General features: G+C 44.0%; 1 protein-coding gene across 2 annotated transcripts in view; it reads left to right on the top strand.

The window, feature by feature from the left end:
- Positions 1 to 12,160, top strand: part of KIRREL3 (kirre like nephrin family adhesion molecule 3) — a 1,308,166-nt gene extending 1,296,006 nt beyond the window's left edge. The window contains exon 17 of one of the 2 annotated variants that reach the window (XM_073603284.1): positions 10,531 to 12,160. In XM_073603284.1, coding sequence (XP_073459385.1) covers positions 10,531 to 10,974 — 444 coding nt within the window. In that variant the 3' untranslated portion in view covers positions 10,975 to 12,160. The remainder of the gene's footprint in view (positions 1 to 10,530) is intronic. The other variant, XM_073603286.1, reaches the window with a different exon arrangement.
- Positions 12,161 to 13,526: the final 1,366 nt, after the last annotated feature.

Genomic DNA, 13,526 nt, shown 5'->3' with positions numbered 1-13,526 from the left:
ATTTTCCGACAACAAAATCCGTTCCCGTAAATTCCGATCGTGTGTACACATTTCCGACGCACAAAGTTCCACGCATGCTCGGAATCAAGCAGAAGAGCCGCACTGGCCATTGAACTTCCTTTTTCTGGGCTCGTCGTACGTGTTGTACGTCACCGCGTTCTTGACGTTCGGAATTTCCGACAAGATTTGTGTGACTGTGTGTATGCAAGACAAGTTTGAGCCAGCATCTGTCGGAAAAAGTCCACCAATTTTGTTGTCGGAATGTCCGATCGTGTGTACGGGGCATTAGGATTGAGATCCAAGCTCCACCATTACCAATAACTTTTGGAGAAAATGTTACCCAGATTGCTACTATATTGTGAACATTTTAGGTGGTATGAATAAGTAGCCTTGCAGCGCTGATTTCCTGGGTTCACTTCCCACCCCTTTCACCAGGGTTCTATCAGGGTGACATTAAGATGTTGAGAGTTTTCCAGGAAGGGAGGGGGGATGAGTCATATGAGGGCCAATGAGAGCTGCGGAGCTGGAGGTGTGCCTCTGTGTGTCTGTGTAAATCCAGGAAGTGAACAGGCAGCAGCTTCAGCTGCCCACAGTTAAAATGATTGCAGCCAGACTCAGTGGAGGGAGATTTCTGCAGCATATTTGGCAAGTACAGAATCACAGTATATATGAAATAATATGTAAAGTGGTTGGAGGGAAGCTTCAGAACGGCAAAGATGTTTTTATTACGTGAGCAGACTGCAGTTCCTCTTTAATCCCAAAATAAATAAAAAATAGCCATACAGTGTCAGCCTATATAACTGCGGTGGAGACTCCAGACAGACCTCAAAGACACAAATGAACGCAGCTCTGGATTCATTAGTAAATAATCATTTTAACCTCCTACCATCTTTGTACCACAGAGCTCAGACTGGGAGAGGGAGAAGCAGCAGAAACAACCAATTAATTGTGCCATGGTGCTCAAAGGACATGCTGATAGAATAGGAGCAGAGTGAGAAAGATGAGCTCATCAGTCTGCTGCTTCTCCTTCACTGTCCAATCACAGGCTGGGGTAGGGACAAGGCATGTAAAGGTTACTGAACTGCAGCAAGGAACTGAGATGGTGCTGTGTGGAGGAGCTGTTAAAAATCTCAAGACTAGATGAACAGAAGTACAAATACTTTAGCAGGTAAAACAGCTTTCATGTCTGTAAATCATTTGTATATTTAGCCATTTGCCTGGGGAAAAGCTTTAAAGTGTTTCTAAAGTTAAATGTTTTTTTCCTGTTTTACCACCACCCCACCCCTCCTCCCCCAAACACTTACTTGAGTCCTCTCTCGACCCAGCACTGTGCCCAGCTGCATCTCTTCTCCCCCATCTACCTAATTGGCTCCCGCTCCTGTCAGTCAAATCCTATGAGGATGGAGCCGGGCTGAGCCACACTGTGTGTGTCTATGGATGCACACAACCCGGCTTGGGGGTGTGCCCACGCGTGTGCCCCCATAGCACATGGCTTGCTATAGGTGTGCACACAGGAGAGGAGGGGCAGAGAAAGCTGGTGGGGGACTCCAGAAAAGGGAGTAAAGGGCAACGCTGTGTAATACCATTGCACAGAGCAGGCAAGTACAAAAAAAAAAAAAAAAAGTTAAAGAGAAACTTTAAGCAAAACAGCATTGTATTTTCCCTTTTAGTCATTGGGACCTGATTAAGGGGTAGTGTGTGGGGCCCCCTAAATATGTTCGATTTTTTTTCTGCCAAAAATCAATTTTATCATTAAAAACCTTGGGGTCTTAAACCATTGTCTGGCACTCTCATTAGATTGTATGTATGTGGATTGTCATCTCTGGGTTCTTTGTTCCTGAGGGGAGTCCTCATTTTTGACAGGGGTCAGTATGCTCCATGACCCTTAAAAAAATAGAGAATCTAGTGCTCCATTTGCTCTTTGTTTGGATTATGTCACATTATGTGATGCACAGCACCGCTGCTACTCCTTCCATTGGCCCAACAAGGCTGTACTGAAGCAGACAAGAAACAGCCATATGACCACTTTGTAGGCATTTTAAAACTATTGCACAGAGAGTTATGGCAAAAAGAGAACATTTTCTAATCAGGCTTAAAGTGGTTCTAAAGTCATTTTTTTTTAACTTAGTGCATCCTCTCCATTAATGTAAAAAACTCCCTTACCACCTTTCCTACATCCCCCCACACCCCATCCGTAAATACTTACCTGACTCCTCTCACCTCTCCAGCGCTGTCCTGACTCCTCTCACCTCTCCAGCGCTGTCCTGACTCCTCTCACCTCTCCAGCGCTGCCCTGACTCCTCTCACCTCTCCAGCGCTGTCCTGACTCCTCTCACCTCTCCAGCGCTGTCCTGACTCCTCTCACCTCTCCAGCGCTGCCCTGACTCCTCTCACCTCTCCAGCGCTGTCCTGACTCCTCTCACCTCTCCAGCGCTGTCCTGACTCCTCTCACCTCTCCAGCGCTGCCCTGACTCCTCTCACCTCTCCAGCGCTGCCCTGACTCCTCTCACCTCTCCAGCGCTGTCCTGACTCCTCTCACCTCTCCAGCGCTGCCCTGACTCCTCTCACCTCTCCAGCGCTGCCCTGACTCCTCTCACCTCTCCAGCGCTGCCCTGACTCCTCTCACCTCTCCAGCGCTGCCCTGACTCCTCTCACCTCTCCAGCGCTGCCCTGACTCCTCTCACCTCTCCAGCGCTGCCCTGACTCCTCTCACCTCTCCAGCGCTGCCCTGACTCCTCTCACCTCTCCAGCGCTGCCCTGACTCCTCTCACCTCTCCAGCGCTGCCCTGACTCCTCTCACCTCTCCAGCGCTGCCCTGACTCCTCTCACCTCTCCAGTGCTGTCCTGAATCTTCTCACTTCCTGATCTCACAGGAAACACTGAGAGAAAAGGGAGCCATATGCTCCTGCAGCTGTCAATCAACCTTCTGTTAAGAGGGAGCTGGGGTGTGGCTTATTTATCTATCGACGCACATAGCCCAGCTCGGGAGCATGCACACATGGGTGTCCCCATAGTACACAACTTGCCAAGGAGGCACCTGAAAGAAAGAGGAGAGGACAGCACCACTGGGGGACTGCCAAAGAGGTGGTAAGGGACCACTCTGTACAATATCATTGCATAAAGCAGGTAAGTATAATCTCTTATTTTAAGAAAACAAATAAATAACCTTTACACACTTAAAGAATAGTTCAGCTTTACAAAAAAAAACACCTATGCAGGTAAGGGAGGTTTGTATATTAACCACTACGGACCACCCACCGTCGTTATACGTTGGTACTTTCAAAAGGGATATCGTTGTTATGGCAGCGGGCTCCTCTTTTTCAGCGGGCTGTCCACTTTCAAATAAAAAAGTGTCTCAGCGGCAGATTCGGGCTACCCCCCCCCCCTCCCGCCGTGCTCCGTTGCCCTCCGCCGCTTACTGGAGTCGTCGGTAGCGGCGGAGGCAATCGGGTCCTCTTCCATGTGTGGTATGGAGATGAGTGAGGGGAAACGTCAAAATGTCACTTCCGCACATAGCTCTTAAAGACATTTATTTATTTTTTTTCAAATGACATTATTTTTTTTTTTTTTTTTAATTGTATTTTAGTGTAAATATGAGATCTGAGGTCTTTTTGACCCCAGATCTCATATTTAAGAGGTCCTGTCATGCTTTTTTTCTATTACAAGGGATGTTTACATTCCTTGTAATAGGAATAAAAGTGACACAATTTAAAAAAAAAAAACAGTGTAAAAATAAAAAGGTAATTTAAATAAGAAAAAAATAAAAAATACTTTTTAAACGCGCCCCGTCCCACCGAGCTTGCGTGCAGACGTGAACGCATACGTGAGTAGCGCCCGCATATGAAAACGGTGTTCAAACCACACATGTGAGGTATTGCTGCCATTGTTAGAGTGAGAGCAATAATTCTAGCCCTAGACCTCCTCTGTAACTCAAAACATGCAACCTGTAGAATGTTTTAAACGTCGCCTATGGAGATTTTTAAGGGTAAAAGTTTGTCGCCATTCCACAAGCGGGCACAATTTTAAAACGTGACATGTTGGGTATCAATTTACTTGGCGTAACATTATCTTTCACAATATAAAACAAAAATTGGGCTAAATTTACTGTTGTCTTATTTTTTAATTTAAAAAAGTGTATTTTTTCCAAAAAAAAGTGCGCTTGTAAGACCGCTTGGCAAATACAATGTGACAAAAAGTATTGCAACAACCGCCATTTTATTCTCTAGGGTGTTAGAAAAAATAAATATATAATGTTTGGGGGTTCGAAGTAAATTTCTAGCAAAAAAAAGCTGTTTTTAACTTGTAAACACCAAATCTCAGAAAGAGGCTTGGTCCTTAAGTGGTTAAAACAAGCTGTGCAGCTCTGACTACAGATGAATAATACCCTTGCTATAGATGTAGGCCATTAACATACCTTATAAAGCCTGACTGGAATACTCCCAGGACGTTGCTAAATGAGGCCTAGTCATCACTGGTCACCTCCACCATCACAGGAGTGAGCTCTTTCTCTGATTCAAACACCATCACATACTCTTTCTCTTCCCTGATGTAGTAGCTGTGAGCTCAGCATTTGAGCGATTACTCCTGTGATAGCGAGGGGAGCAGCGACGACTAGGCCTCACTTAGCAAAGTCCTGCGAGTACTTAGCAACGTCCTGGGAGTATTCCAGTTAGGCTTTATAAGGTATGTAAATAGCCTACACCTAAAGCAAGGGCTTTATTCAACTTTAGTCAAAGCTGCACAGTTTGTTTTTTATCTACAGATGCCCCTTATCTGCATAGGCAGTGTTGTGGTAAAGGTGAACTATCCCTTTAAAGATCGTAAGGATTTGCCCCTTAATCACCAGGCCATTTCTTAACAGTACGACACTGTGTCGCTTTAACTGAAATTGTGCAGTCGTGCGACGCTGTACCCAAACAAAATTGACGTCCTTTTTTTCCCACAAATAGAGCTTTCTTTTTGGTGGTATTTTTTTGGTGGTGGTACACAAAAAAAATACAATTGTGAAAAAAAACCAATATCTTTTACTTTTTGGTATAATAAATATCCAAAAAAATTGGTAAAAAACTAAATTTCTTCATCAGTTTATTCCAATATGTATTATTCTACATATTTTTTGTAAAAAAAAAAAAAAAAAATCACAATAAGCATATATTGATTTGGTTTGCGCAAAAGTTATAGCATCTATAAAATAGGGGATAGATTTATGGCATTTTTTAAATTTATTTTTTTTACTAGTAATGGCGGCGATCTGCGATTTTTAGTGGGACTGTGACATTGCGGCTGATAGATCGGACATTTTTTGGGACCATTGACATTTATACAGCGATCAGTGCTATAAAAATGCACTGATTACTGTGTAAATGTCAGTGACAGGTAAGGGGTTAACACTAGGGGGCAATCAAGGGGTTAACTGTGTTTCCTCATGTGCGTTTTTAACTGTGGGGGATGGGACTGACTGGAGGAGGAGACTGATCCCTGTTTCTAATTACTAGGAACAGCAGATCTGTCTCTCCACACCTGTCAGAACAGGGATTTGTGTGTTCACATACACAGATCCCTGTTCTGGCTCTCGTGCCCGCGATCGCGGGTGGCAGGCGGACATCGCGGTCGCCAGCCACGTGCATCGGGTCCCTCCACCATGCAGCGGCGCGCGCACACCTGCTAAGGCTCTTAAAGGAGCCAACTCACAGGTATGACGATTTGTGGGAATGAGCAGACCTTGACAGCAGCTGGTTCGGCAAGTGGTTATTATCAATTTAATTACTGCTTTAAGAGGTCTGAGACTTAATTTTAGGTAGGGAAATGCATGGTGGGGCTGAGGTAGCTGAACCCTCCAATGATGCTCTCACGATGGCAGCTTCCACTGGAGTCTTCTCAGACAGGTACTTGCTTCATGGCAGGTTTCCTTTAGGAACTTTTTTTTTGTTTTGTTTATCAGACAACAAAGTTCAGAGAGTCTCCCCTCCCTCCTGGATAATCATAGACTGTGACAGAATATCACAGCCTCTCCCCGCTATTACCCCTCATAAAAACAATTTTAGTCGGTTATTAGCCTTTTAAGTCAGATTTATTTACATACAGATGAAGGAATGTGTTTAAAGGATAATTAATCTCATCTCCTCAAAAAAATGATTTGGTGTCATATTTAATCAAAGTGGTTACCATAGCAACGTGCGCAGACTACCTCTCCCGGGACTGCGGCCTACATGTGCAGCTACAGCCTATTGTGGCTGTCTGAATTTTCCACTGCTTTCATTTCATTCATGATGACTTGACTTCGTCTGATAATTAGGCACAGTGGACGTTTAGCCCTCGAATCAACATCCGGTGAAACGTCTCAGAATCTGAAATTCCTGTTTTGCATAATTTCTCGCAGCTCCAGAGAATTAAATGAGCACTTTACTTTATTGAAGTAGTAGTATGTCAATTATTTGTGTGCAGACAGTTTTTTTTCCCCAGAATAAAGTGCAAAAAAGGGTTAAAACTAGTGGCGGATGGTGCTCAAAATTTTTGGGGGGGCGCAAACAAACTGAAAAATTCTGAAAAAAAAACATCAATTGCAGCCTCACTGTGCCCATGAAACGCAGCCACTGTGCCATCAAACGCTGCCACTGTGCCCATCAAATGCTGCCACTGTGGCCATCGAATGCTGCCACTGTGCCCATCAAATAGTGCCACATCAAATGCTGTCACTGTACCCCAGCAAATGCTGCCACTGTGCCCCCCCCCCCGCTCGCCATCTGCCCGGCACTTACCCTGTCTCAGTGGCGGGTCAGGCATGCGGGTGATGGCGGCGAGCAGTGGGACCTTGCAGCGGGTCAGACAGCAGCCCCTGTGTCCTCAATGCCTCTCCTCCCCTCTTCCTGATAGGTTTCCAACTGCAGCGCCTGTCCTTTCAGCCAATCAGGTGACAGGTAACAGACCTGTGCACCTGATTGGCAGAGAGGCAGTTCAGTGTTAGAACAGAGAATGAATATTCGCTTTCCTAACACACTTGGGTGAACTGCGAGCGCAATGCTCTGCGCTTGCAGTTCACCTTTTTTGAAGTCTATTAGAGCCTATGGCTCTAATCAGGTGCTTCAAAAACACCCCCCGCCGCTGTAATTCAGGCGTCCGAAAAGGGTCCGGACGCCCGAATATGGGGTGGCTTCAGCCATGGATAGATTCATGCAATGCATGAATCTATCCATTAGTCATAGAAGAGGGTGACTGGAAAGAGGGGACGCCACTGGTTAAAGTGATTGTAAAGCTTTAATTTAAAAAAAAAAAAACAAAAAAACAAACATGTCATACTTACCTCCACTGTGCAGTTCGTTTTGCACAGAGTGGCCCCGATCCTCGACTTCTGGGGTCCCCTGGCGGCTTACGCGGATCCCCCCCCCACATCGTATAACCTCCTAGGCGCTCTCCCGAGGGAGGTTAACTTGCGGGCGCGCTCCCAAGTCCATCATTCGGCGTCCATAGGACTCAGCCCCGCCCCCCAGCGCATGCATCATTGGATTTGATTGATAGCAGCGGGAGCCAATGGCTGCGCTGCTATCAATCTATCCAATAAAGAGCCCTGGGCAGAGGAAGAGCATGTTTCCGCCGTGAGTAATTCCAGTGCTCAAGTAAGTAAAATGGGGGGGCTAGGGGGCTGTTTTTTCACCTTAATATATAGGATGCATTAAGGTGAAAAAACACCAGGGTTTACAACCCCTTTAAAACCCCCTATCAGTTTGTTTTCTAGCAACCTCTGCCCCACTGGTTGTAATTACCTTCACTTTCTATTCTGGATGCACAACAGGAAATAAGTGAAATCTCTCCAAAAACAACCAAATTACCATCATAGACAGTTGTTGCAGGAATAGGTGTCCCCACCAGGATTTTCCCTCATCTCTTGCATTGGTGAGAACTATAAAACTCTGTATTTCCAGTTATATATTCTCTTTGATAATGGTCACCGGGGCGCATAAAGAGGGTGGATCTCCCCAGCAGGGATACAGACAAGTAAAAAACTTGACAGGGGATCTAACCCTTCTCTACTATATCCAAAACTATTTTTTTGCATGTACATTCACTTTGAACAACACCCTGAATTGACTGGTGACTGGCTGGTAAGTTTTTCATGTTTTGAAATATACATAACTTCCGACAGGGAAGAGAAGCATATTTCAAGCTGATCTTTGGGCAAATATTTACCCCCTCCTACCCCTCCCTCTCACACCTTCTAATTGATCGCTGGCTTAAAATATATATATATATATATTCATGATGTAGACACTTCCTGTTGGTTATCCAGTGGCACTGTGGCAAGAAGAATCCAGAAGAGGAATGACACTGTGATAAGACTGTAAGGGAACCAGCCAGTATGGGTGCATCTGCAGCGCTGGATTATTGGACCTTTGCACCTGGAACCAGCACTGTGGAAGGACCCAGACCGCTGACTTGTAAAGAACAAAATAAGCCCTGAAGGATGGGTCATGTTGGATTGGGGGGGGGGGGGGTTAATATTTGTCCTGAGATGGATTTAATGCAACCGTCACTGAGTTAAATAAATCAAAATCACAAAGCCAGACCTACAATAGAAAAGGGTTTATAATCACCTGTCCTGTCTCCCATTCCCCATGTCTTCACTCTGTTCAAGAACTACAGATACCTGGCAAAGCATCAAATTGAACACTTTCAAGAGAGTCAGATGCTTGGTCTGCTACTTCATACTGAAAGTTCTTACACAAAACCCCTACATCACTTGAAGGCGGCACAGTGGTGTGGTGGGTAGCACTCTCGCCTAGTGGTAAAAATCCCAACCACGACACTACCTGCCTTGAGTTTGCATGTTCTCCCTGTGCCTGCGTGGGTTTCCTCCGGGTACTCCGGTTTCCTCCCACACTCCAAAGACATGCTGGTAGGTTAATTGGCTTCTGTCCAAAATTGGCCCTAGTATATGAATGTGAGTTGGGGACCTTGAATTGTGGGCTCCTTGAGGGTAGGGACCGATGAGAGTGTGCAAAAGGGGAAGCTCCACTTGTTTGCTTCCTCCCCACTCCACTGCCACATTTGACACCTTTCGGGAGTGGGGGGGGGGGGGGGGCGGATACCTGTTTTTGACAGGTATCTAATTGGTTGCCAAAAGGCAGCGCAAACATTTCCTATCCTGCAGTTCAGTAACAAACTGTAGTGACACTTGTACTAGATATCAAGATGTCACAGACAGCAACTTTTTAATAGCATTGTATTGATTTTTCAGAGGTCCTCTGGTCTTCAAATCACATCTTCTATAACCTGCCTGAATTGGAAGCCTTAAAATAATTGTATAGCCAAATAGTTTTTTTCTATTTAAACAACAAATATGTTATAGTTACCTGCTCTGTGCAATAGTTATTTCACACCTCTGGGTGACATCGCCGCAACAAAGTCACTCGGAAGTACGGCCCCCCTCCTCCTTCCACCGCCGCCAGGCCATTCACAAAGGACAGCGCTTTGCGCATACGCAGTAGAGAAATGGCTGTGAAGCCGACTTTTAATTTTTTTGAGATTAAAGAAAAATAAAACCTTCTGCGTGCAGCCCCCCACCACCCCTTATACTTACCTGAGCCCATTCTCATTCCAGTGCTGTGCACAAAGGCAGCTGCTCTCTCTCTCCTCACAGGGCAGATTAATAGCAGCGGGAGCCATTTGCTGCTGATTTCAATCAGATCCTGTGATGAGGGGGCTTCAGGCGGGGATCGAGCCCACAGGTCTGCCACAATAGAAAGCGGCTTCCTACGGTGGCACACCAAGAAGAGCAGGAGCCAGGAGCACCAGTGAGGGACCCGAGAGAAGGCGAAACGGGGCTGCTCTGTACATAACTATTGCACAGAGCAGGTAACTATAACATATTTGTTGTTTTAATAGAAAAACAATTTGGCTCTACAATCATGTTAAGGCGTTTAATTCAGCCAGGTTATAGAAGACGTGATTTGAAGACCTGAGGACCTCTGAAAAATCAATACAATGCTATTAAAAAGTTGCGGTCTGTGATATCTTGGTTTGTACAAGTGCCACTGCAATTTGTTACTGAACTGCAGGATAGGAAATGTTTGCACTGCCTTATGGCAACAGACTAGATGCCAGAGTTGTTTCCAAAAGGGGAAAGAAAATTAGATCTGGGATCTGATTGGTGGGCAACATACACTATTTAGTTTGTTTATTTCTGTTGTCCTGGAATAAGACAGCAAGCAGGCCACACCCACTCCATCCTGGCAAGCTAAAGTCATGTACTTTACACGGAGGCGTACTAAGGGAATGTTGGGGGAATGTCAGAGCTTAGACATGGAATTAGTAATTTGCTATTTGCATTCGGAACCCACCCAGTTTTGGCGGAACAAACTACAGTGCTGCTTTTAACTTATTAACTTGCCTTCATATCCTCAAGACAGGTCTACTTCATATAGAAGCTTGTGAATGAATTATATTTAGGGCATTAAAATCTTCCATCACTGTAATTCAGCATTTTCATGTTTCTAATATTTCTAACGCTTTTTTTTTTTTTTTTTTTTCTTTCAGGATCCCACCAATGGCTACTACAGTGTGAATACATTCAAAGACCACCACTCAACTCCAACCATCTCTTTATCCAACTGTCAATCGGAAATTCGACCGCCCAACAAGCAACGGGTTCCTACCGGCATGTCCTTCACCAACATCTACAGCACCCTGAGCGGACAGAACCGCTTATATGATTATAGTCAGCGTTTCGTCCTCGGTATGGGTAGCAGCTCCATCGAGCTGTGTGAACGGGAGTTCCAGAGAGGATCCATGAGTGATAGCAGTTCCTTCCTGGACACTCAGTGCGACAGCAGCGTCAGCAGCAGTGGGAAACAAGACGGCTATGTCCAGTTTGACAAGTCCAGCAAAGCCTCAGCATCTTCCTCTCATTATTCCCAATCATCATCTCAAAACTCTGACCCCAGCCGGCCACTTCAGAGGAGGATGCAGACACACGTGTGACTTACCCAAGGCAACCAGGGGCCTTATGTGACACATAATGGGGAAAGGAAAGAGTACTGACTGTCGGGGTGGTATTTGGTTGTGGCGTATGACAAGGGACTTCTGAATTCTTGAAGCCTTGAAAAAGGGAGTGAGCCTCTCTCATGAGATATTTATTTAGTTTTATATTTATATGGAAAAAAAAAAAAGGAGAGGACCTCACGATTGTACAAAGCACTTTGATCAATGGAGTACAACAAGCCATGGTTCTCTTATTTAGGTGGGGAATCAACCATTTTATAAACTACCCCTTAAAATACTGTATGTAAAACAAAAATTAAACACAGCTCCCGACTCTGACCAGAGCCGTGGCCAAAAGATAACCAGTATCAAAGACTAGGAATCTAGCCATCAGTAAGCACAATGCTGTGGAGAAACATCACAGCCTGGCAGGGTAACGAGACAGGAACTACACATATGGTAATTTCCATTACGGCTGATCAGATGCTAATGCACTTCTTGGCCGACAGTCAGGGAAGCTTCTATATATTTTAAACCCCAGTGTATTTATTGTAAACAGATAACAGATATCTAGTAGAAGTCACATTTCTCTCATAAAAGCAGGAATTTTATTTCTTGATACCAGGCAGGTGTTGGTAGGAAACCTTCAGACCCAATTCCTGCCTCTAGAACAAGTGGTTGGATCTGTATTTGTTGCCATGTTCTAAATATAACAAACTACACATTTCCCTAGTTTCAGGGACTACGAGGACTAGGGATAAATTATTAATATTGTATTTCATACCAATCCAACTCTCATTAATGAGCCACAACATTTCAGGACCATGCAATGTGCACCCACCTCCAAACACATTTCAATACATCTATTAATCTATTTATGTACTGTTTTTTTTGTACTGCATTTTTTACTTGTTCATGGTCATTGTAAAGTCCTGACAGGAAAGACTGAGCTGATAAAAATCTGGAAGGGAAGCTCCATTTGTTGTGTGTGAACAAGAGCTCTATCTGTACCGCTACTGTCCAATAACAGATGATGGTGACAGCTGATTGATAAATTCCTTCATTTTTTTGTTCCGATTAAATAAAATAGGGAGATTGTGTGTTATAGCTGGACCGGACACGTCTGTTGAAATATTTTTTTGTCTAATAATAAATTCCATTCCAAATCGTAGGAAAGCCACATACTGTTGTCATGATCTCTCTGCAATAATGTTACTATATCCTGGGAGGCAAAAAGAGATAAAAACAGCATGGAAAATGAGGGCTGTTGGAATTTTGTTGCTAGAGGCAACTGATTTACTTTTTATTTTATAGCATACCTTTTCATTAGCATATGTTTTGAGGTATTACAACATTTTCAGGGCTTATTTTATGATAATGATTGGCCTACACAACACTGTCTAAAGTGCAACAACCTCTATCTGCTCTAACAGAGTGGCACCAATACAAACATCAAAATAATGCTTACACCCATTTAGTGATATTTGGTTTTGCATAACAGGGGTTATTACCCATACTGACCACTAAGATTTTATCTTGTTTTCCTTAGAACAATGAAACATTAAAGTATCTGCCTGCCTAACAACATCCACTCCTCCAGACTGATATGCAAATATCCAAATTCCTTGATAGATGTATAACTGAGGGCTCTTGAAAAGAGGACTGAGGCAGGCTGCTGTGATGTATCCAGGAAGCTATGTGAAGTATCCTACCGGCCTTTCCCACCAGCCATAGTTTGCCTGCATTGCATAGAGAAGCACAAAGACTAAATCACTAGATCCCTAAAATAAGGGATACAATGAAAACGCAAAGGTTTTATATAAAACATGTATGAGCATGTTGGTGAGGGTGGAAAAGTAGGAACCAGGGAAGGCAAAATATAAGCAGATTAAATACAGCTTTATTATGTGTCTAGCTTAGGGTGTTCCCACTTTTCCCGTTGCAGTCTCCGTAATACAAGATAAATGAATATGCCAGCAGGGAAAATGGTGAGACCTTGATAATGGCTGCACCAAATGTACTGATCTTTAACTCAACACAAGAGATCTTACCACTACAGATATAAGAGGTGGTTCAAAGAAAGATCCCTAGCATATATCAAAAACTGAAGTATCAATCTTAGCTGTTCTGACATCCTATCGTTTTTTCCAAAATATCACTCCCCATTCTGAGTGGATGACAAATGAAGCCACAGTTCCTCACTGTCTACAATAATGGAAAGGAAAATCCTTTCCGTCCCTTTGTTAACAGCTCTGCCAGAATGAATAAAGAGTCATAGAATGGCTGAAATAATTTGAAAAGAAATCGATGTACTAGGCTCTCTTTAGTGGTTCCCACATGTCTGCAGACCTTTTGCCACATGGCCAGTACTAGGAAGGGAACCTGGAGTAGCATTTTCACCTTCTGTTTTTTTTCCTTTACATTAACATGTTTGAATTCCATGTCAAAAGGTATGATGGGATTGTCAAGTGACAAGAGCAACTGTGTTAGTGAAGTAAATGCAATCAACTACTACAACTTCATATATTTTCTACATGTTAGTTTACCCAGGA

The sequence above is a fragment of the Aquarana catesbeiana genome, linkage group LG10, assembly GCF_042186555.1.
Source record: "Aquarana catesbeiana isolate 2022-GZ linkage group LG10, ASM4218655v1, whole genome shotgun sequence".
NCBI classification, from domain to species: domain Eukaryota; kingdom Metazoa; phylum Chordata; class Amphibia; order Anura; family Ranidae; genus Aquarana; species Aquarana catesbeiana.
The sequence above is the reverse complement of the archived record's forward strand: the minus strand, read 5'-3'. Positions and strand labels throughout refer to the sequence as shown.